This window comes from Marmota marmota, unplaced genomic scaffold (assembly GCF_001458135.2).
Source record: "Marmota marmota marmota unplaced genomic scaffold, marMar, whole genome shotgun sequence".
Classification (NCBI taxonomy): domain Eukaryota; kingdom Metazoa; phylum Chordata; class Mammalia; order Rodentia; family Sciuridae; genus Marmota; species Marmota marmota.
Window position 1 is genome coordinate 2097240 of NW_025999969.1, and position 22810 is coordinate 2120049.

Sequence of the window (22810 nt, forward strand, 5' to 3'; positions counted from 1 at the left end):
TTGTGTTTTGAGGAAAGTTATTTAATTTCTTTATGCCTCGTTTTCCTTATTTATGAACTGGGCGTAAGACTTCCTATCGCATTCGGTTCCTAGGAAGTATGGTGACAATGCACGTAAAATATGAGGCACAGGTATATGCAAAATAAAGGGTCCCTAATACGGTAAACATTTGTTAATTGCTCTGATCTATTTTTATTGAGCTCACTAAACAATCATTAGCTGGGTTCCAAATGCGCTCACGACTTCAGAACGCTTCTTCCTCCAGAGCCTAGCTGCGGCACTTCTACTCCGTGGGCCTTGTCTCCCGGGCGGATTTGGATTGGCTCCGCCAAAGAAAAAGTCCCGCCAACCACTCTTCCAGTCTGGCCAGCGATTGGACCCGGCCGTCTAACAGGCTTTCTTGTTGCTAGGGTCGAGGATAAAAGGCGGTGCTAGGTTGCGCGTGCGTAGATTGAGGATGAGGCTTTCCGGTAGGGCGGGAGGAGGTGACGTTGGGAGCGGTGGCGGGTGGGGGCCTTCCCTAGCCCGGAGAACGTTGTATCTATGGGCCCACGGATCGCGTCACAAGCCAGCGACTGATCCTTGGTGGTGGTGGCCAAGGCGGCAGCGGCGGCGACAGCTCTGGGGTTTGCGTCTCGGGGTGTGTCGGCCGCCGCTGCTGCTCGGGCCTGGTATGTACAGATGGCTGGTTAGGATTCTCGGCACCATTTTCCGCTTCTGCGACCGGTCGGTGCCCCCTGCCAGGGCTCTCCTGAAGAGGCGGCGCTCGAACAGGTGAGAAGAGCAGAGGCTGAGTGCCGGCCTAGCTGTTCGCCCTCCTCCACCGCGGCTCCTTGGTCAGGAGAGCATTCATCCAGCCCCGCAGGCCCTGTTCCCCCTAAACCGGCCGCTCGGCTGAAGCCCAGGAGCTGCGGGTCGCTGGTATCCTGGTGACGTAGTCGCTCCCGCCAAGGTGTTGGGGACGCGGCTCTTGATGGAAGGAAGGAGCTTGTTTGTCTTTGGAGTGGTCGTTGATCATAGGATCTTTAATATTCTTGTCAGAGTCCAAGCTGGTTACTGACAACAAATGAGGCTTTCTCGTATTTTACTGCTCTTAAGCTAAAAACTAAAAATTAAAGAATTACTGCCTTTATTGTGGCCCTCTGTTTACATGCACACTCCGAAGTGTCATCTGCGGACAGTTAACGCAGTTAAGGGAAGTGAGATTGGTAACTTGCCCCAGCTCGTTTTGACTGCAAGTACTGTTCGCTTAGCACCAAGAAACAGCAGCTGTCTTGTTCTAAAACAGCTGTCGAACAGTGTGTGTGTGTGTGTGTGTGTGTGTGTTGGGGCCGGAAGGAGAAGGGTGTTTATAAAAATGCAGTTAAATGTAACTAACTAATTCCTTTAGAATTAGTGTATGAAGGGGGAAAAAAGTACCTGCCTCCTTTTAAATAAAATCACTAGTGTGAATTCTCATTCACTTAAAAGAGAAACTACAGATCGTTCTTGCTCATTATCTGCTCCCTTGCTTCTCATTTTATAATATCTTTGCTTGCCGAAGAATTATGCCTTACCTAAGAATTAATCTAGAAAATGAAACAAATTCTGTATACCTCCTAATTTTGGATGATCAAGTGTCAATTACTTCCTTCCCCCACTCCTTTTTCTTCCTGTGCTAGGGGTTGAATTGAAGCCAGGGGCGGTTTACTAGCCTTTTTAAAATTTTTATTCTGAGGCAAGGTCTTGCTAAGTTGTGGAGGCTGGCTTCAAACTTGAGATCATCCTGCCTCAGCCTCTTGAGTAGCTGGGATTATAGGCGAGCACCATAATGCCTGGCCTAGAGTGTATTCCACTGAGCTATATCCCAACCCTTTTTATGTTTTGAGACAAAGTCTCCCTAAGTTGCTGAGGCTGGCCTCCAACTTGAGATCCTCCTGTTTCATCCTCCCAGGTAATAGGGCTTATAGCATGTGCACCACCATGCCCAGCCTAATATCATGTTTTAATTAAGTCTCAAAGACAAGAGAGGTAGACAAAGGGTTGGTTTGAGGTGAGCTTAAGAGAGTAAAATGATTAATACATAAGTCTGGAATGCAGGTCATTGATAAAATTGGATATGGTTTCAACTCATTCTTCCTTTCTGCCTGATTAAGGTGAAGGATTCAGAAAGATGATTAATATACTAACCTTTAATATTTTTGATATATAGGGCCAGAAACTTCCCTGAATTTCCAAATTATTACCACTGTAATATAATTCCCATTATAAAAATGCAGTTAAATGTAACACCTTTTTCTAGCTAAGAGCTGCCTCCCCCTCCCCCCGCAATATTGGGATTGTGCCCAGAGGTACAGCTACCACTGTGCTATGTCTCCAGCTCTTTTAAATTTTATTTATTTATTTATTTGTTTGTTTATTTAGATAGGTTCTCACTAAAGCTGGCCTAGAACTTACGATCTTCTTGCCTTAGCCTCCCAGGTAGCTGGACTCATAGGCTTGTACCCCCATACCTAGCTAGGAATTATCTTTTAAGGCTGCTTATGTTGTCCCTGAAATAAGAGATGGCTTTTTTTTCAGGTGGGTCATCTTTCAAAAGGAAATTATTTATTGTTTGAATTTTAGCCAGATTACTCATTATTATGTGATAAAGAATTTGGGTCTCTCAAATAGTTGAAACCATAGTGTTAAACCCTCAAATGCTAGCAGCCTACTTTAAGAGACTATCTTTTAAAACATCAATTGGATCTCATTTTATGACAAAGTGAATGAAAGAGGGATGTTTGGTATGATAAGAACAGTAATATTTTTAGTTTTGGTGTTGAGTTTTTTTTTTTTTTTTTTTTTAAAGAGAGAGAGAGAATTTTTTAATATTTATTTTTTAGTTTTCGGCGGACACAACATCTTTGTTTGTATGTGGTGCTGAGGATTGAACCCGGGCCGCACGCATGCCAGGCGAGCGCGCTACCGCTTGAGCCACATCCCCAGCCCGGTGTTGAGTTTTGATCCAGGGCCTTGTGCATGCTAAACACAGCTTTAGTCCTGAGTTATATCCCAGTCTTGACTGGTTAAGTTTATTTATAGATTTGGATTTATTTATTTATTTAGTTTATTTTTAGAAATGGATTATATATATATTTTTTCTTTTTTTTCAGCACTTTGTTTTCTACAGTGGACACTGATGAAATACCTGCTAAAAGACCAAGATTAGGTACTAAACATAATTTTTCAAAATTATTTTTTAATGGGAAAACATGCATGGAACAAAATTCAAAAGATAAAAAGTATATTCAGTGAAAAGTCTCTTTTCTGTCCCTTTTCTACTCAATTATTTTCCAGAGGTAACCACTGTTACTAGGAACTTGTATATCTTTCCAGATAAATAAATGAATTTATGGAATTTGCATTTTGAAGTTTTAAGTCCTTCTTTAAAACAGCATTGCAAAAATGACTTCAAACTGTGATGAAGTTCAGATGATTAAATGAAGTGATCTAATTTGTTGTCACAAATCTTTTATTTCTATGTATCTTCAGGGTTAGAAGAGAATAAAACTAGGTTAAAGGGAAAAGGCTCAGTAGAATACTATATTCTACTGTTTCTCAACAGTAATGTGAATTTAGGTCTATTCCAGATGTGATAGTTATTTAGATATTTTGTTTTTTTTTTTTTTTTTTTTTTTTGGCTGTACTGGGGACCTCACACATGCTAGGCACTCTACCTCTGAGGTACATCTTCAGCCCTTAGGTTCTACAGAAAATGTGTTAGGTTCTACAGGAAATACAAAAATTAGTAAAATAGGTTCTCTATTTTTTAAGGGCCTTATGTGATTACATGGCAAGGGGTGTAAAATAAAATACATAATTAATACTAATATCAGTTAAGACATGGTAAATGACATAAGAAAGGCAGTTTCAAAATTGTATCCAATTTTCAACTGGTTGAGTCTCATAATTTTTGAGGAAGGATGTAGAATGTAGGATATCAAAAGAGATCAATAGGAAGGAAAAGCAATCTAGGCATGGGCAAATTGTGCAGATTTAGGCAATAGTTATTAAAGCTGGGGGGAAATATGGACTGAAAACAGGTCAAATGACAGGAGATTTGTTTTTGGGAGCGGGGAGGGTTACTAGGGATTGAACTCAGGGGCACTCAACGACTGAACCACATCCCCAGCCCTTTTTTTATATTTTATTTAGAGACAGGGTCTCACTGAGTTGCTTAGGGCCGTGCCATTGCTGAGGCTGGTTTTGAACTTGCAGTTCTTCTGTGTCAGTCTCCCAAGCCTCTGGGATTACAAGTGTGTGCCACTGCGCCCTGCAAATCACTGGAGATTTTTAATAAAGGAATTTTTACTGTATTCATTACATTATGTCCCAAAGCATGGGATAGATACCAATTTAGTTAATGGTTTTAAAGAATATAACATTTGTAACATGTTACCTTTGAATCATGATTATAATAAGAAAGTTATAGTCTTTTCTTTATAAATCATATGATGTTGGTTTTATATTTATAGTGGTAGTTTAAAATTATCATATGTACATTTACTGAAGCAAAAAAAGTGAGTCAACTTTAAAGAAAAGCATAAATAAATATTAGCTTGTATTTGAATGTAGTTTAAAAAAACCTTTGTTGGTGGTATTACAGAAAGTTCCTGAACTATTTGTGGTAATTACCTATTTTATGGCCTTCTATGTTAAGGATCACCCATTCTGTCATTTTTATTAAATATGCATTAGGACTTTCTTTTTGTTTTTATACTGGAGATTCAGCCTAAGGGTGTTTACCACTAAGCTCCTACATCCCCAGTTCTTTTTAAATTTTATTTTGAGACAGGATCTCACTAAATTGCTCAGGCTGATCTTGAACTTGTGATCCTTCTGCCTCAGTTTCCCACATCACTGGGATTTCAGGTGTGGGCCACCATGCCTGGCTTGTACTATGATTTTTTGAGTGGCAGACTACTATAGAAGGGAATAAACCAAAGAGGAAGTGGTGGGTAGCAGAGGCAGTACTTGTTAGGGAGTTATTAAAGGTCTATAAAATGCTAGAACTTCCTATGATTATGGTTCTTGAGCACTTGAAATGGCTAATTTGACTCAGTAACTGAATTTTTTTTTCCCCCAGTGCTGAGGATTGAACCTAGATCCTTGTACTTACTAGGCACATGCTCTACCCATGAGCTATATCCCCAGCCATTTTTAAACTTTATTTTGAGACAGTCTTGCTAGGTTACCTGGACTGGCCTTGAACTTATGATCCTCCTGCCTTAGCCTCCCAAGTAGCTGAAACTACATATGTGTGCTACCATATCTGGCTACTAACTGAATATTTAACTTTAATTAAATTACTAGGTAACCACATCTGCCTGCCTACCTGTAGCTATGTTGAACAATACAATTCTTGGTTGCTTTTGAGAGGAAACAAGAAACAAGAGTAAAAGAAAGGATCTCAGAATCACAGACTCATGATTTTTTATAGTTAAAAGGGATTATAAGAGATAAATTTAGCCTAATCTCAGGAAAATATGGTAATCTTATTCCCATGTTACAGGTAAGGCAGGACTGCCTTCATTCCTTTTTTAAAAAATCAGTACAATCTTTTGACTTAATCTCAGGTCATACCTAAATTTTGGACAAAATGTGTACTTTTTAGTGACTACTATTTAATATGTTATTAAGGGGTACCTCTTGTTCTCTGGTATCTAAATGACAGTGTGGGTTAAGCATCAATCCCTAATATGCTTTTTCTCTTACTTATATTCATAGCAGAATAAAAATTGCACCCTTCAGCACTGTAGGAATAACCTTGAATTGTAAAATAAAAAAAAACTCATTTGCAAACTTTGATATTTTTAACTATCATCGTATAATAAATTACTTCAAGTTGGATTCTACTTTACCTGGCCATCACATCCTCCCATTTGCTTAGTTGTTCTCCTGTCTTTCTGAAAAGTATTTTATAGTTACATATTCTGGAGCTCTTATTGGCTAAAGCCACCATTGCAGGCTTTGAAGCAGAAACTGTTAGCTTAAATACCCTTAATTAGGATATATAAAGGAAATTATGGAAAACATACGTGTGTAGGAATTGAGAAAAAGGTAGTATTATAAAAGGAGGAAGTGGGAAAGTACTGAAATCTACCCCTCCTCCTTATTTATTTACTTCTTAATTTTGTGGTCTTTATTTTTGGTGGCAGGAAGAGATAAAACAGATCTTTCAACACATCTAATCCAGCAGAGAGAGGGATGGCCTTATTTCACCATAGATGCTTAAGAGTTTCATATTTTATTCTTCACCTAGCCAAGATAGAATGAGGGCTTAGTAAGTAGTTGTTGAGAGCAAATGTTACCTGCCTGGGAAATAAAGACAAATCAGGGGAGAAATGAGACTGCTTCTTGTAGGATTCTGTCATAACTAGTGGCATATGATCCTTGTTTAATTATGCTCTCACCTCTCTGGTAAAAATTCATTGTATGTATTCTGGAGAAGTCACTTCTTAAAAGTTGCCATTTCAGCACATTTCTTTGTGAATCTGTGATTTGCTAAAATGATGGTTCCATGTTTTTCTAGCATCTTGGATATTTTGTTTAAAAATCACAATACTTGAATTCCAGTTACTCATTTAGAAAAAAATATTTTTATATATACCTTTTTATTTTAGTGCTTGGAAATTGGACTTTTAATAAAAATTGCGAGAGGTTCTTTCCAAGATATAACTTTTTTTTCCTAGAAGTTTATTACTCTGTATTTAAAGTTTGTTGACATCTTCTAGATTGCTTTATTCACCAAGTGAAAAACAGTCTCTACAATGCTGCCAGCTTATTTGGATTCCCATTCCAGCTGACCACAAAGCCTATGGTGACTTCTGCTTGTAATGGAACACGGAATGTGGCCCCTTCAGAAGAGGTCAGTGGGGATACTGACCTTTTTTGTTCTGTTTTGTATTTTTGGTGCTGAGATTGAACCCATGTCCTTATCCATGCTAAGTATGTGCTCTACCACTGAATTACACCCATAGCCCCAAAGGCTGCTGATCTTTGTATTTAATCAGTAAAGTTAAATTTTAGGAAAAAAAAATATTTTTTTTTGTTTTTAGAATTAATGTAAATGACTTCTTCCCAGAAATGTTTGTGTCTTATTAGCTGTGATAAAGATCAAGAAGTTTCTTGATAAAGATCAAGAAATTAAAGATTAAAAACTTAATAATTTAAAAACATTTAAAAAGTATTAATAATATAATTGCTTTTGTGTGAAGAACCTGCTATTGTTGTTTTTTACATCATTTTGTATATCTTGACAAATTAAACCTTTAATCTTGATGACATTGATTCTTTGAGCCAGCTAAGAAAATAATTACAAATAGTGTGATCTTTTCATATTAGAAACTTATTTGCAAAATTTAGATGCTACAGAGGTGATTCTGTTTGGTTTTAAGGTATTTTCGAACTCTTCATCTTGTGAACTGACAGGTTCTGGATCCTGGAACACCATGCTGAAACTGGGTGAGGTGCTCAAAAATATTTTTGCTTCCTTGTACTTCCTTCTGCCCATTTTTCCCTAAGTTTTTGAGAATATGAAAGGAAAACACCGATTTGGATTGGGATGAGAATAAAGACATATTCTCTCTACCATTCTAAAAATCAAATACAGGTTGAGTAAGTATTTTTATGTGGAATACTTGGGACCAGACATTTATCAGGTTTTGGAGTTTTTCAGATTTTAAAGTATTTGCATGGACTTAACCAGTTGAGCATCCCTGAGCCAAAAATCCAAAATCTGAAGCTATAAATTTTTTGAGCATCAGCATTCAGGTTTTTGGATAAGGAATGTTCTACCTGTAGCTTTCCTTTGGAATTGTTGTTGAAATTACTGCTGTGTTTTCTACTTATATTATCAGTCTCCTTAATGTGACTTAGATTAAGAGTTGTTTGTTAGAATAAAAATTTCCTAGGGCTGGGGTTGTGGCTCAGTGGTAGAGCGCATGCCTAGCATGCATGAGGCACTGGGCTCTATCCCCAGCACCACATTAAAAAAAAAAACAAAAACAAAACCCCCTCCCCCCAAACCCCCAAAAAACTAAATAAGCAAAATAAAGGTGTTGAGTCCATTACAACTAAAAATAATAATACACATGTGGGTATATATATATATATATATATATATATATATATGTATGTATTTAACAAAAAATTCCTGAGAGCTTACTCTGTGCCAAGCACTGTGCTAAGTTATTATCACAGGTAATAGAATAATAAAACTTTGTTCTTGCCATCGAGAAATTCGTCATCTATTTGGAGAGCAATTTTGTAGTTTTATGGATTGGAGGCTTTCATATCATCATTAAACCCTAAAAATAGAATTATAGTTATTTCCATACTATGCGAAACAATATGATGGGGAATAGTGGGAGGAATCCATAGTTCTAAGAAATAGTTGTGATGTCTGCCATGTTGGTAGAGTTGTAAAGTTTGAGAACAGTGAGAGAAGTTAGGGAAAATGAGCAGTAGAGAAGCTGTGTGTACAAAAGTCAAAAGTGGAAGAAGCTAAGGAAATGATAAATACCTTAGAGTTATGTGGCTCAAAATTTTATGGTAAAGTGCCTCTGGTGGCAAAGAAGAGCAAAGGTAAATGGATACTGCTGTTGCAGCTGAGAATCTAGTTCTAGAGGACTTGGAACAAAGATGTTTCTTTTCTTTCTTTCTTCTCCCCCCCCCCCNAAATCATAATCAGAGGTCAAATGCAGCCCTAAGATGCATTTTATTTGCCATCACAATCTTTTTAAAGTTTCTTGAATTAGATCCTAGAATTCTGTGAAGGATATATATATATATTTTTTTAATTTTTGTTTTGTAGCTGTAAATAGAAAGAATTCCTTTATTTTATTTGTTAATTTTTATGTGGTGCTGAAGAAGGATCGAACCCAGTGCCCCAGGCATGCTAGGCAAGCAGTCTACCACTGAACTACATCTCTAGCCCAAGTTGTTAATTCTTTGAAGTCATATATATCATTTTAAAAAGTTAATTTAAATTCAATTTAATCTGTTCATAATGTTTGAGTATTAAATAATTTGTTATTATTTCTTTTGTGATGCTGGGGGACCAAATCTAAGGCCACATGCACTGCTAGCCAAAGTGCTCTACCATTGAGCTTCATCCCCAGCCTCTCCTATTACTTTGCTTTAACTTTTTACAATGTTTATTCTGGTTTTCTGTGCCACCTATTAATAGAATTTGAAAAAACAAATTATTCAGTTAAATGTAAATTGCTCACAAATTCCTGTCATAGTTCAGTGTGTTCACAAGTTTTCTTTTTCTTTCATAATACAAATACATTCTTCAAATAGGTAATAAATCTCCTAATGGAATAAGTGACTATCCAAAGATCAGAGTGACAGTAACCCGAGATCAACCACGTAGAGTCCTGCCTTCCTTTGGGTAAGTGTTAAATTCTGCCTTTCTGGAAAGGGAGACCTAGCAATTATTAAGTCTTTACTTTTACTACGCATTTTCACTCTTGTACTATGGGACATAGGTAAGGAAGTACTCTTAGGTTAGTAAGTTGCTGAATATTATATAGCTAATTGAGAGACTTGAACTGAGTTTGGGTTATATATGCCCATATCGTGATCTGATCTGATTTTTAGAATGTGTGTGTGTGTGTGTGTGTGTGTGTGTGTGTCTCGGGGTCGGGTTGGAGGGTATACTGGGTACTTACACCACAGGTTAGATAAGTGTCTATCACTGAGACATATTACAGCCCTTCTTATTTTTATTTATTTATTTATTTTAGGGATCGATGGGGGGCTTTCCCATTTTTACCCAGCCCTTTTATTTTTTATTTTGAGACAGGGACTCATTAAGTTACTTAGGACCTTGCTGAATTGCTGAGGCTAGTATTGAACCTACAATCCTCCTGCCTCAGTTTCCTGAGTCACTGGAATTTCAGGTGTACTCCACTATACCTGGCTTTTATTTTTTATTTTGAGACAGGGTCTCTCTAAGTTGCCCAGGATGTCCTTGAATTTACTGATCTCCTTCCTCAGCCACCCAAGAGGCTGGAATTACAGACATACGCCACCAAGCTTGACTTCATTTTCTCTCTTTTTTTTTTTTTTTTTTTAACTTTTTTCTTGGTGAGGAGGGGACCTGGGATTGAACACAGGGACACTCAACCACTGAGCCACATCCTCAGCCCTTTTTAATTTTTTATTTGGAGACAGCATCTTGCTAAGTTGCTTAGAGCCTCAAGTTGCTGAGGCTGGCTTTGAACTCATGATCCAACGTCAGCCTCCCTAGCTGCTGGGATTACGGGCATGCACCACTGTGCTTGGCTATTTTCTCTTTTCAAAACCATTTTTTACTGATTTTTTTTTTTCTAAGCTGTCACAGTTTTTAAGTTGAAAGAGTCCTCCTCTTCCTACCCATTTCAAGTTTGTTTCCTTTGCCAGATATCTTGTTCTTATTATAAAGATGCAAAATATCTTATCTCAATATTGTTTTGAAATTTCTTGTGCCTGCTTTATCTGTTTCCTTTGAGTGGTCTTCTTTTTGGTTTATTTTGATCTTACCTTTGAAGTTAAGAAGAGTCTTTGTTCAAATACCTGATAATCCTTGACTGTCCACTTATTTAAGAGTGAGACACTAACTAACCCTCTGGGGTTGGATGAATGACTAGGGCTAAGAGGAAAATACACAGTGAGACTGGATTATCTTGTGCCAGAAAGAAAGGAGGGCTCCAAGACTGTTGAAATGCCAACCAAAGAGGAAACTTCACTGGCCAAACTGGGGACAGTTTAAGTATCAAAATGAATAAAGACAGGAATATAGATATAAGTAAGTAAATCTATATTATGTAGAGAGGATCATCTTTGTAATAGAATGCCTACTATAAGCACAGAAAGAATGATAAAATTAGAGAATTCACCATTTTGTGATTATCAGTAATAATTGATGTGAATGGGAATCTCAAGCTGAAACTAGTTAGTAAAAGTTTGATGAGGTATGGGATATTTATATAAACTCAAAATATCTCACAACAGATTATTTATTAATTTTAAAGGGAAAAATATTAGAGAAACCTGTCTGACACATCCTTAACAAAAAGGATCAAAGTTAAATCACCAAAAGTGAGACCAACTGACATGGCCCTCAGATATATTGCATTGAGAAAGCCATCATTTAATGTATTATTTCTGCAAAAACCAATAATTTGAATCTATCTGTGAGAAAGTGAGTCAGTCTGAAATTAAAGTTCATTCTATCAATAATAGATCTGTATACTCTATTAAAAAGATGAAGACTTTTCAGATTAATGGAGAACAAAGATATATGACAACAAAATGCAACACAAGATCTTGAATTAGATCCTAGAATTCTGTGAAGGATATATATATATATTTTTTTAATTTTTGTTTTGTAGCTGTAAATAGAAAGAATTCCTTTATTTTATTTGTTAATTTTTATGTGGTGCTGAAGAAGGATCGAACCCAGTGCCCCAGGCATGCTAGGCAAGTGCTTTGCCACTGAGCTACAGCCCCAGCCCTGTGATGGATATTTTTAATAGCTTCAGAGAAATTTAAATTTGATGATTGTATTGTTAGGTAAGCGATGTTCTTGTTCTTGGGCGATAAATATTTAAAAGTGAACTTATTTCTTTAAGCATTTTAATGTTATCATTTTCCTTACAAACACTGCTTTAGCTGCATCTCCCAAATTTTGAAATGTAGATTTTCATTTTTATTTGATTTAAAATATTTTCTAATCTGTTTTATTTAGAAGTATATTGTTTAATTTCCAAATATTTGGGACACTTCAGATATTGTCATGTTACTGATTTCTAGTTAATTCTTTTATTGTCAGAGACTATTTTTGTATAATTTTAGTTCTTTTAAATTTGGTGTTTGTTTTTTTGGTGTAGAATAAGGTCTATTTGGATGATATTCCATGTGCACTTGAAAAGAATGTATTATATTCTGCTGTTGTTGGATAGGATGTTCTGTAAACGTCAATTACATCAAGTCAACTGATAGGATTTATAGACTTTACTGATTTATTTTTATTTGCTTTAATTAGTTACACATGACAGTACAATGATCTTGACATATCATACATTTGACTTTACTGATTTTTCTACTTTACTGATTGATGAGTGAAGAGTGACTCTTAAAGTTTTCTATTGTAATTTGTATTTTTCTATTTTTCCTTCCATGTAGGTCAGTTTTTGTTCCATGTATTTTGAAACTCTATTAGGTAAATAACCTTGCCCCTGAATCCAAAGTTCTTGAGTTGTTTCTTAAGTATGAGAACTTTGATTTACATAAACAGGTTATGAAATCAGAAAATTTAACATTGCTATAATTTTATCATATGATCTATAGGTCTTAAATTTTTTCATTTAGCTTTCTTTTCCTACCTGAACCGAGATCCAGTGCTAGATTATGTATTGCATTTGTTTTTCATGTCTCTTTGATGTACTTTAATTTGGAACACCTTCTTAGCGTGTCTTTGTCTTTAGTGGCTTTTTAATTTTAATTTTAATTTTTTTAAATCTTTTTTTTTAAAGTACTGGGAATTGAACTCAGGGGTGGTTTACCACTGAGCTACATCCCTGGTTCTTTTTTTTTTTTTTTAAACAGGTTTCAATAAATTGCTGAGGGTCTTTTGCAATCCTCCTGCCTCAGCCTCTTCAGTTGCTTGGATTATAGGCATGTGCCATTGCGTCTACCTAGTGTTTTAATTTTGTCTGATGTTTACTCATGATTTACTTCAGATTGTGTAGTGTTTTTGTAGTAGTATTATATAAGTGACATTGTATTCTTTTCAAAATGGGGGGCAAGTTAAATCAGTTTCATTATTGGTAATGGTAGGAGAAGCAGATAACTTTTACCAGCACAATGACTCAAGAAGGGTTCCATGCCTTCAATTTCTTTAGCATTTATTAATTTACTTTTTTTTTTTTTTTTTTTTTTGAGAAAGGGTCTTGCTATGTTGCCTGGGTTGGCCTTGGACTCCTGGGCCAAGTGACTGGGACTCTGGGTGCACAGCATCTGTGCCTAGCCTAATACTTATTAATTTATCATTCAGATTATTTGAGTGGCTCTTGGCTTAGGTCCTATACTTGGATATAATGATAAAAGGATATAATCTCTCTCTTCATAGGCTTTATGACATAGTGTGGTTAAGACATAATGTGGTATGGAGACATTAAATAGTCACACCAATAATTAATTTTTGTGGTGCCCAGTGACTAAAGGAAAAGTGTAATATGGGTGTTATGGGGTTGCATGCAGTAGGACCTAAATCTGGGTTTGGGGTTGGATGATTGGTTATGAGGAAGAAAGCTTTCATGTGACAGTCCTTGTGACTGGAAATACACATTCTCTAGTGGAATGCTGGGGTAACTGTATCTAGATAGATCTAACTTTTACAAATGGTAATTCTCTGACAAGTAGCAAGCTTAAGTTAGGACAGCATAATCACAGGCTGATATAGGAGCTTGAATTCTACCACTTTAGGCAGTTTTGTGATACATTCTTTTTCTTCTTGGCAGCTTTACTCTAAACTCAGAAGGCTATAATAGAAGACCAGGTGGCCGTCGCCATAGCAAAACCAATCCAGAGAGTTCCTTATTGTGGAAACCTCAGGAACAGGCTGTAACAGAAATGATTTCTGAAGAGGGTGGCAAGGGTCTGAGACGTCCCCATTGTACCGTGGAGGAGGTAAGCCCTTTTAGCCCTTTTAGCCTGGTTTCTTTAAAAAAATAAAAATAAATAATATTTTGGGTGATGAATGATGTGTACTATGGTGCAGAATACTAAAGGTACAAAAGTGGGTACAATGGCTATACATTTCCCAACATGCCTTCCATACCTGTCTTCTACTACCCTGTTTGACTCTTAGCAAGCAATGACTGTTACTGTATACGTTCTTCTAGAGCTAATTTGGAGTAAATAATTGAGTCAATTTTCAGATGTAGTTTTTTCCCTACAAAGAAGGAAAAGGAATCATATTAGGAAGAGATAAAATCATAGATTTTTTTTTTGAGTGCCTGAATTATTCTGTTTCTTTTATATGCTGAGAACTGATTAGTAAGAGAGTAAATGGTGTGCTTCTCAGCTTTTTCCTTCCCCTTTCAGAGCATTTAGCATGATGAAGAGACATTTTTCTCTTCATTTCTCTCTTAAGGTCTTTACTGGGTCTAGGAAAATTTAGAATTATTTCTGTATTTGGCATTCCAGGACCATTAGCTATCTCAATTTGCTAGATAGTTTTCTGAGTCAATTATTCATCAAAAAGGTATTTATTTGGGTCTGAGGTATTATGATATGATAGTTGTGAGATATTCAAACTTGAATAAAATGTGGTCTTTGCCCTCTAGGAGTTTTTAGATAAATTGTAATTCAACAAACTTTTAGGCAGAGAGAAGAGTGGACCACAGTCTCTGAGGGAACTTTAAGAAGAAATGTTAAAGACTTCAGTCTCTTAGGTGAGAAACTAGAGAGAGGATTAATAAGCAAATGTCTGTGGGGTAGACAGAGAAGATATATTCTAGAAATAGTGATAGGTAACATTAACAAGGACTTTTTTTTTTAATTGATTAAGTGTTATATAGCATAGAGGGAAGAGCCTAAGTCCCAGATTTCAGTCTTGGATAAATACGTGTCACTGACCAAGATACCCTATGTGTTTAGGGGGAAGATGATGACTTCAGTTTTGGACATTGTTTAAAGTGCCTGTGCAACATGCAAGAAGACCTCTCCTGTAGACTCTTGGATATAGGTGATGGGAGTTTTGAGAAGAAGGCAGGGTTAGAGACACATTTTTGAATTTTCTGCAATTGATGTTTTTCAAATCAGGGGAGCTGATGAGATTATTCAGGGAAAGAACGTAGTGTGAGAAACAATATGGGCAAAACCATTGGCATTTATGGCAGGCAGAAAAGGAATAACCTTCAGTGGAGACTGAAAAGAAAAGAAGAATCAGAAGAGTTTATTGTCTAGGAAGGCAAGGCGAGGTCAGCTGGTGGTGAAATGCTAAAGGGAGATCTTTATAATGTAAAGGCTGAAAAAAATACATTGGATGTGGCCAGTAAAAGGCCATTTGTGATTTTACAGAAACCAGTTCCATTTTGGAAGCTACGGATTCTGATTTTGCAAGTGGATTATTTTTGCTAATCTTTTTTTCAGTTAACCCAATTTTGTTCAATCTAATTCATTCAAAAACTCAGATGCCATTAAGATTTAGCAAATGGCTAAATGAGTGAAATGAGATGGAGAGCAAATGGCCCATCTAAAGGGAATAGTGCTATATAGCTCTAGGCTGATGATCTAATTTTTCAAAAGAGGCTGCGTTTTTGGACTTTTTAAAAAATTAATAAAGTTTATGGCTAATTCAAGAAACTTTAAAAAGATTGTGATGGCAAATAAAATGCATCTTAGGGCTGCATTTGACCTCTGATTATGATTTGCTTTTACATTTAATGTGTTAGTATTTATCTACCCTGCTTTCGTTTATTCAGGGTGTTCAAAAAGAGGAAAGAGAGAAGTACCGAAGATTATTGGAGCGACTTAAAGAAGGTGGTCATGGAAACTCTATCTCACCTGTGACTTCACATCATCACAGGTAAAAATTAAAAGACAAATGCTTTCTTTGTTAGACATTTTTTTCTTTGTTTTTGGAGAGAGATTGATGGCACAGGTTCCTCCTCAGAACAAAAAAAGTTTAACACTGCAATTTGCCTGGACATTATATCTAATAACGCGTTATATAGAACAGTGTTTTTTGAGTCTTCTGTTAGCTGTAGAATCTTTTGTCCAAGTGAACTCTTACTTGAACTTCTAATCTAGAAAAGTGGATTACTGGTTGAAGTCAGTTTCCAAGGGCAGTTTTCCAGCCTTCCCAACACATACATTTTTCCATAATCTCTCTCTTTCTGCCTCTTTTTTTCCCCTGCTTCTTCTCTCCTGCTCACCCATTTCTCTTTTCTTCTTCCTTTTTCTATCTCCTTCACTTCCTCAAGTCTTGTTTTTTTCTTTCCTTCTGCCCCCAGCCTCACCCCCATCTGCAAGACACACATACACACTCCCTGAAGCATCTCATGGATTGTATTTTAGCATTCGTGGAAACCCTCTACTTTAGAGATAAGATTAAAGTCACCCAAGTCATAAGGATTTTCCTTATAAGATTGCTTGTTAATTAAATAAACTAGAGTGGCAGAAGGAGATGTCTGGCATGTGATAAGAGGACAAAAATGTGTGAGCTCAGGATTGAGATTCACTTGGTAAATCTAATAGGTTGTATGAAAACACAGATTCCACAAATTATATGTGGCAGCAAATTGAAGGAGAAAGAGTCACAGGACTGTTTAGCTTGTTAAAGCCAGAAATAATAAATTCATTAAGAATTTTAACTTTGATTGTGAACATGTTTTGTTTTCTTGTGTTTTAATTCTCTTAAGAATGTTAGTATGTTCTCCATTTTGACTAGCCACTGTAAAAAAACAGCAATAGGCTTGATAACGACTACTGGCTTTGTCATTTTGGCAAAATCCTCAAAACTGTTTTGCTTTTTTAGGTTCCTGCTTTTAATGTATTGCTTTAGAGTTTTGTTTTGTTTTTTAAGAGAGAGAGAGAGAGAGAATTTTTTAATATTTATTTTTCAGTTCTCGGCGGACACAACATCTTTGTTTGTATGTGGTGCTGAGGATCGAACCCGGGCCGCACGCATGCCAGGCGAGCGGGCTACCGCTTGAGCCACATCCCCAGCCCGAGCCACATCCCCAGCCCTGTTTTGTTTTGTTTTGTTTTAATATATAGTTGAAGTTGTTTCATCTTTTATTTATTTATTATTTATTTTGTGGTTCTGGGAATTGAACCTGAAGCCTCATGCATGCTGTGCTCTACCACCATGCTATAGCCTCCAGCCCTTTTTTATCTTTTGATCTGAGTAAGCAGATAGAATTTTCTTTTAGTCATCTAGGTTTTTTTTTTTTTTTTTTTTATGTTGGTATTGAATCCAGGGGTATTCTACCATTGAACAACCCCCAATCTTTTTTTTTTTTGGTACTAGGGATTGAACTCAGGGGCAGTCAACCCCTGAGCCACATCCTCAGCTTTATTTTGTATTTTATTTAGAGACGGAGTTTCACTGAGTTGCTTGGTGCCTCGGTTTTGCTGAGGCTGGCTTTGAATTTGAAACCCTTCTGCCTCAGCCTCCCAAGCTGCTAGGATTACAGGTGTGCACCACCGCACCTGGCAATCCCCAACCCTTTTTATTTTTTTCTTTTGAAACAGAATCTTACTGAATTGCTAAAGCTGGCCTGGAACTTTCAATCTTTCTACTTTAGCCTTCAAAGTGGCTGGAATTATAAGGTGTGCACCAGTGTGCCCAGCAGAGAACATCTAGTCTACAAATACAGAAAATGGAGGTTAGAGAGTTTGGCTGAAACATTGGAATCAAGATTAGATTGCTTTTATCCAAGTCCCAGGTGCTACTGTGTTGCTGCGTCTTTGTTGTTGTGAGATGTTAAAAGGTAGTCCGTTTGGAGAATCTTGTCAGACAGAGGTAATGAATATTTAAGGTAGCCTTTCCTTTTGTATCTGATCTTCCTTGCTTTTTGTGTTTTTAAGTTCCCAAAGAAGTCAGATGGACACATTAAAGACCAAAGCCTGGGGGGAGGAGCAGAATCACGGAGTCAGAGCAACTCAGTTTTTTCCAAAACAATGTGAGTTCCCAGATCTAGCTCTGTCTTAATGTATGGACCTTAGTTCATGTTAGAGTGTGCCTATGAGGTTGAAAATTGGCATACAAGTGGCAGGTGATGTCCCAAGCCTTTAAATATTGTTAAACCTCAAGACGTTGACTGATACTTATTAGTACCAGGAGTTTCATTTTTTAAAAAGCTGTTTCAAGATGAATTTGATTCATAGAATACGAGGCTTTTTTATGAATATAAAATTAATTTACTTATACTCCTTGTGTTAACTGCCTATATTTCTTCATCAACTGTCTACTGAATGATACTAAATTATAATTTATCAAATGAACTATTATCAGTCAGCCTATGCTAAAGATTAGTTTGATGCAATTTTAGACTACTTAGTTTGTGAGGAGGCTGGTATCTTTAGAGTTCACTTCAGTGTTTCAGAGTAAATGAATGTTCTGATACTTTAAAACTGGAAATTGAAATTCTAGCCTGTGATTGAAGTAAAGGAAACATTTAATCTTTTCTTTACCATCCCCACAGATAGAGTTGCTGAAACCAGAGGACCTCTATGTCCAATGAGAAGTGAAAAGAGGTACATTGTTCATTTAATTCTGTTTTCTTATGTATTTTCTCACTTTATAAGGTTATGAGCAGCTAGGTTTGAGAAAATTGTTAATTGTCTTCAACTCTGGTAGCTGGTCAGGCATATATGTGCATGTATATAAATAGCTGTATGTGGTGGGGGTGGGTATTGGAGATTGAACCCAGGACCTAGTGAATGCTAGGCAAATGCTTGACCACTGAGCTAACCTACCCAGCTGTTGAGAGCCACAGCCGAGTCAAGTCAGGATGGCGCCTAGCTTTTTGCCAGAAGGAGTGGTTGAGAGGTGATGCCAGCGAGCCATTAAGATGATGATAATTAAGTTAAGCTATGTATAATTGCTGTGACTGGATGATGCTGGATTGAAACCTGCTGTGTACTCAGTTGTATATAGACCCCTGCTGTCCGGCCATAGGGCGGCTCCTGCTGCCTCGGGCGCCCACTACTTTTGAGTTCTCTCGGAGTTGGAGTTCCCGTTGAGTTCTCGCGGAGCCCGGTGGAGAGCTGGGAGAGTTCCCGGAGAGCTGGGAGAGTTCCCGGGGAGTGCACTTGGAGTGCCGGTGGAGTTCGGGCAATAAAGGAGTTCCTGTTTGAACCTACGAGTGCCTCGAGTGCCTCGGTTATTTTGTGCCCAGCCAGACTGCGGCACCCAGCCCCTTTTTAAATTGTATTTTGAGACAGGGTCTTGATAAATTATCAAGTCTGGCTCCAAACATGCAATCCTCTTGCTTTACCCTCCCAAGTAGCGGTGATTATAGGTAAGCACCACGATGTCCATTTCCATAAGTAGCTCTTGAATCATGCCTTAGCCTGGTTTTGGAGTGTGCCCTTAATCTCCTAGGCATTAGGACTTGGAAAGGTAGCTGCTGTTTAGGATTGTGGGCAAGGCGGCATATTTAGTAATGAGCATCTCTAATATAAGACCAGTGAAGGTAATTCTGTATGTCTTAGGATTTTAGATATAGTTTCTTTGTATCTGAGTTTGTGGACTATGGCCTAGGGACCAGGCCAGTTCTGGCCCACCTGCTTTTTTTTATTTTTTTTATTATTAAAAAAATTTTTTTTTAGTTGTAGTTGGATACAATACCTTTATTTTTATTTATTTTTATGTGGTGCTGAGGATCGAATCCAGGGCCCCACACATGCTAGGCAGGTGCTTTACCACTGAGCCACAAGCCAGCCCTGCTTTTTTTTAACAGGTAAAAGTTTTATTGGAACATGATCATGCTCATTCATTTACATCCTATTTGTTCCTGCTTTTAAACTATCGTGGTAGAGTTGAGAAGATGTGATGGAAGCTATAAAATCTACCAAGCCTGAAGTGTTTACTATCTGGTCCTTTTTAGAAAGATTGCTGACCACTGGTATAGAGGATTATGTATCCAGACGATTTTTTGTTTATAAATTAATCATTTCTAAAAGTAGTCTAATATGGACCAAGTTAAAATTATCTAGCAGAAGTCTGTAGTCTCTTAATTTTTTTTCCCCCTCAGGTGTTCAAAAGGGAAAATTTCTGATACAGAGAAGATGGTGGGAATCAGACTTGAAAATGAAGGTGTAAGTAGAAACCCTAGTTAGGTTTTATATATGTTCTTAAATTCACTGGATTTATGTTTTGATACCTTTGTAAAATAAGATAGAAGGCATATATTACTTTGATTTCTGTTCTGTTACTTTCTTTCAAAAAGCAAGAAGCTTTGAAGATATACAACTTTTTGTGTATATCTTGCTGATTTTTATATTTTCAGCAGTCACCTTTCTTTATGAGAGACCAGCCTGACTTCATACCAACCCTTATCTGTATTGTATTCCATCTTTTGGAGAACTTTAAAAAACATACAAGTCTCTAGAAAAGATATTTCAGAAGTTTGTTTTCAGAGTCAAGGTTTCAGATTTACTTGAAAATATTAGCAGTCTAATGCTTAATCCGATTTTATATTTCTACATAAGTTTAGGAATAAAAAGTGTTTCAGTGATCTCCATAGCAGTAATAACATTTTTAATAATGGCACACTATTTTGATAAACATTCAATGTCCAAAAGAGATGTGTTTCTAAATTAGATCCAAACTTGAAGTTTTAGGTTATTTCACAATTTAGATACATAAAATTATAAAAGCATAGGTGACTGCTTTGTGTTAATCAGTTTAGTCAAGTTTGGTTTCCCCAATAATTAAAAGGCTAAGTCATGGTCTTACATCATAAATCTTAGAACTTTCCTTTTTCTAAGTTCTTCATTTTCAGTGATTCAGAGTAGAGTCTTTTGTGTTTGTCAGTTTTTATCTGTGGAGCAAAATCTGAAAGAAGAAGGGAACTAAACATGAGAGGACAAAGTGGAGGTACTTGGAACTTGCCTAGGAAATAATATCCTTCTTCCATCTTTGCTGAACCAGAGGGAAGGACTAATATACCTGACAGTTGGCTGGAATGAAGAATACTGGCTAGGGGTTTTAGGACTGGTGGTTTTAGTCCAAAACTCTATTTCTAAATAAATTTCCTATTTTAAAAATACTTCTCCTACTAGATGACTTAAATCTAATATTAAGGTTTACATAGAGTTATAATAGGGAAAAAGCTTGTCATAGTTTCTGGGGTGCTGGCAGAATTCTTTTTGTTGAATTGAATGTAGTTATTAATTAAAGAGGCACATTACTGACTTGTACATTTTTATTTTCCCCCATGTTTACTCATTTTTCAATAAACAGTATTACAAAGGACACAGATAAACTACCAGATGAAAGAGATGCATAGGTGTAGAACTTCCATGCTCTTTGTGGTCATGCCACTCCAAATTTTTGCATGTGGTCAGCCATACAGAAGCTGCCTGAACCCAATCTTTGGGCTTTGATGGAGGCTCCTTATGTAGGCATGGTTGGTTATATTATTGGTTATTGGTGGTCAGTTTAACCTTCCTATTTTATTCATTTTTATGTAATATATAATTACTTTTAAAAAATTATTTTTAGTTGTAGACAGATACAATGCCTTTATTTATTTTTATGTGGTGCTGAGGATCAAATTCAGTGCCTCACATGTGCTAGGCAAACGCTTTACCAACTGAGCCACAACCCCAGTCCTGTAATTACTTTTTTAAAAAAGATATTTTTAGTTTTAGTTGAACACAGTACCTTTATTTTATCTATCTATCTATCTATCTATCTATTTATATGTGGTGTTAAGGATTGAACCCAGTGCCTCACACATGCTAGGCAAGTGCTCTACCATTGAACTGCAACTCCAGCCCCTATAATTATAATAGCATAAGGGTAGCTGTAGTTTGTTCTCACTGATGGGATTTTAGGTCACATTTTAAAAACTCTTTAAAACTTAAAAAAAAAATTAACACATTAATTTCAATTGGGATAGAAAAACTGAAATTACTTATCTTACTACTTTAAGGGAAAGTGGTGAGCATTCTTTTCTATGGTTTGTAATTGAAGTGTCTCTGAGCCTTAACTCTAGAGCTTGTTTATTCTGTCTCGCCAGAACGACAGCTCTGCTAAATCTACTTTATTCACTTGGAGGATCTGCTAGTTCTCTTTTCTTTTAAGATGACACTGTTTTATATATTATTTCCTGTGGAATACATGTAATGTGTTCAAGTATCAAGCATATCAATAAAATATAGAAACTTTTGATCAGAGGAGGGGACACCGAATGGAGCCTGACCTATCCGAAGAAGTGTCAGCTCGACTCCGCCTGGGCAGTGGAAGCAATGGATTACTCAGGAGGAAAATGTCAATACTTGAGGCAAAGGAAAAGAATTTCTCAGGCAAAGAAAGGGATAGAAGAACAGATGATCTCCTTGAACTTTCAGAGGTATTATATATTGTGCTGATTAGAATAAGACACAAGTTTTTAAAATAACCTCAGTTACTCCTAACTTGTTATGTTTTATTTTAAGGAGTTTCTACAGGCAAGGAATGAATGTTTGAAAAAAATTATAGAGTCAAGATTGTTTCACACTTTGACTACCTTGGTCATTGATGCTCTCGGAAGGTGGCCTAATGGATCAAATATAATGGATTCTTTGCAGATTCTTTTTGTACTCTTCAAACATAAATTGAGTTATATGATATGGGATTGGCATTAAGAATGAATGCTTTGGGGCTGGGGTTGTGGCTCAGCAGTAGAGTACTTGCATAGCATGTGTGAGGCCCTGGGTTCCATCCTCAGCACCACATAAAAATAAATAAAGGTATTGTGTCCAACTACAACTAAAAAAAAAAAGAGAGAAAAGAGTGAATGCTTTGCTGGGCTTGGTGGCATATGCCTATTATCCCAACTTCTCAGGAGTCTGAGGCAGGAGAATTGCAAGTTTCAGGTCAGCCTGGGCAATTTAGCAAGACTGTCTAAAACAAAATTAAACAAACAAAAAAAGTCTAGGGCTGGATGCAGTGGCACATTCCTCTAATCCCAGCAGCTTGAGAAGCTGAAGCAGGAGGATCCCAAGCTAAAAGCCAGCCTCAGCAACTTAGTAAGACCCTGTCTCAAAATAAGAAACAAAAAGAGCTGAAGATACG

General features: G+C 36.8%; 1 protein-coding gene across 1 annotated transcript in view; it reads left to right on the forward strand.

Annotated features, from left to right (window-relative positions):
* The first annotated feature begins 506 nt into the window (after nt 1-506).
* Senp2 (SUMO specific peptidase 2) overlaps nt 507-22810 on the forward strand; it is a 35541-nt gene continuing 13237 nt past the window's right edge. Inside the window, exons 1-11 of the mRNA XM_048803963.1 lie at nt 507-774; nt 3135-3190; nt 6756-6889; nt 7419-7485; nt 9328-9418; nt 13533-13701; nt 15501-15604; nt 17611-17705; nt 18228-18279; nt 19782-19845; nt 21930-22148. Of these exons, the coding sequence (XP_048659920.1) occupies nt 674-774; nt 3135-3190; nt 6756-6889; nt 7419-7485; nt 9328-9418; nt 13533-13701; nt 15501-15604; nt 17611-17705; nt 18228-18279; nt 19782-19845; nt 21930-22148 (1152 nt within the window). The 5' untranslated portion in view covers nt 507-673. The remainder of the gene's footprint in view (nt 775-3134; nt 3191-6755; nt 6890-7418; nt 7486-9327; nt 9419-13532; nt 13702-15500; nt 15605-17610; nt 17706-18227; nt 18280-19781; nt 19846-21929; nt 22149-22810) is intronic.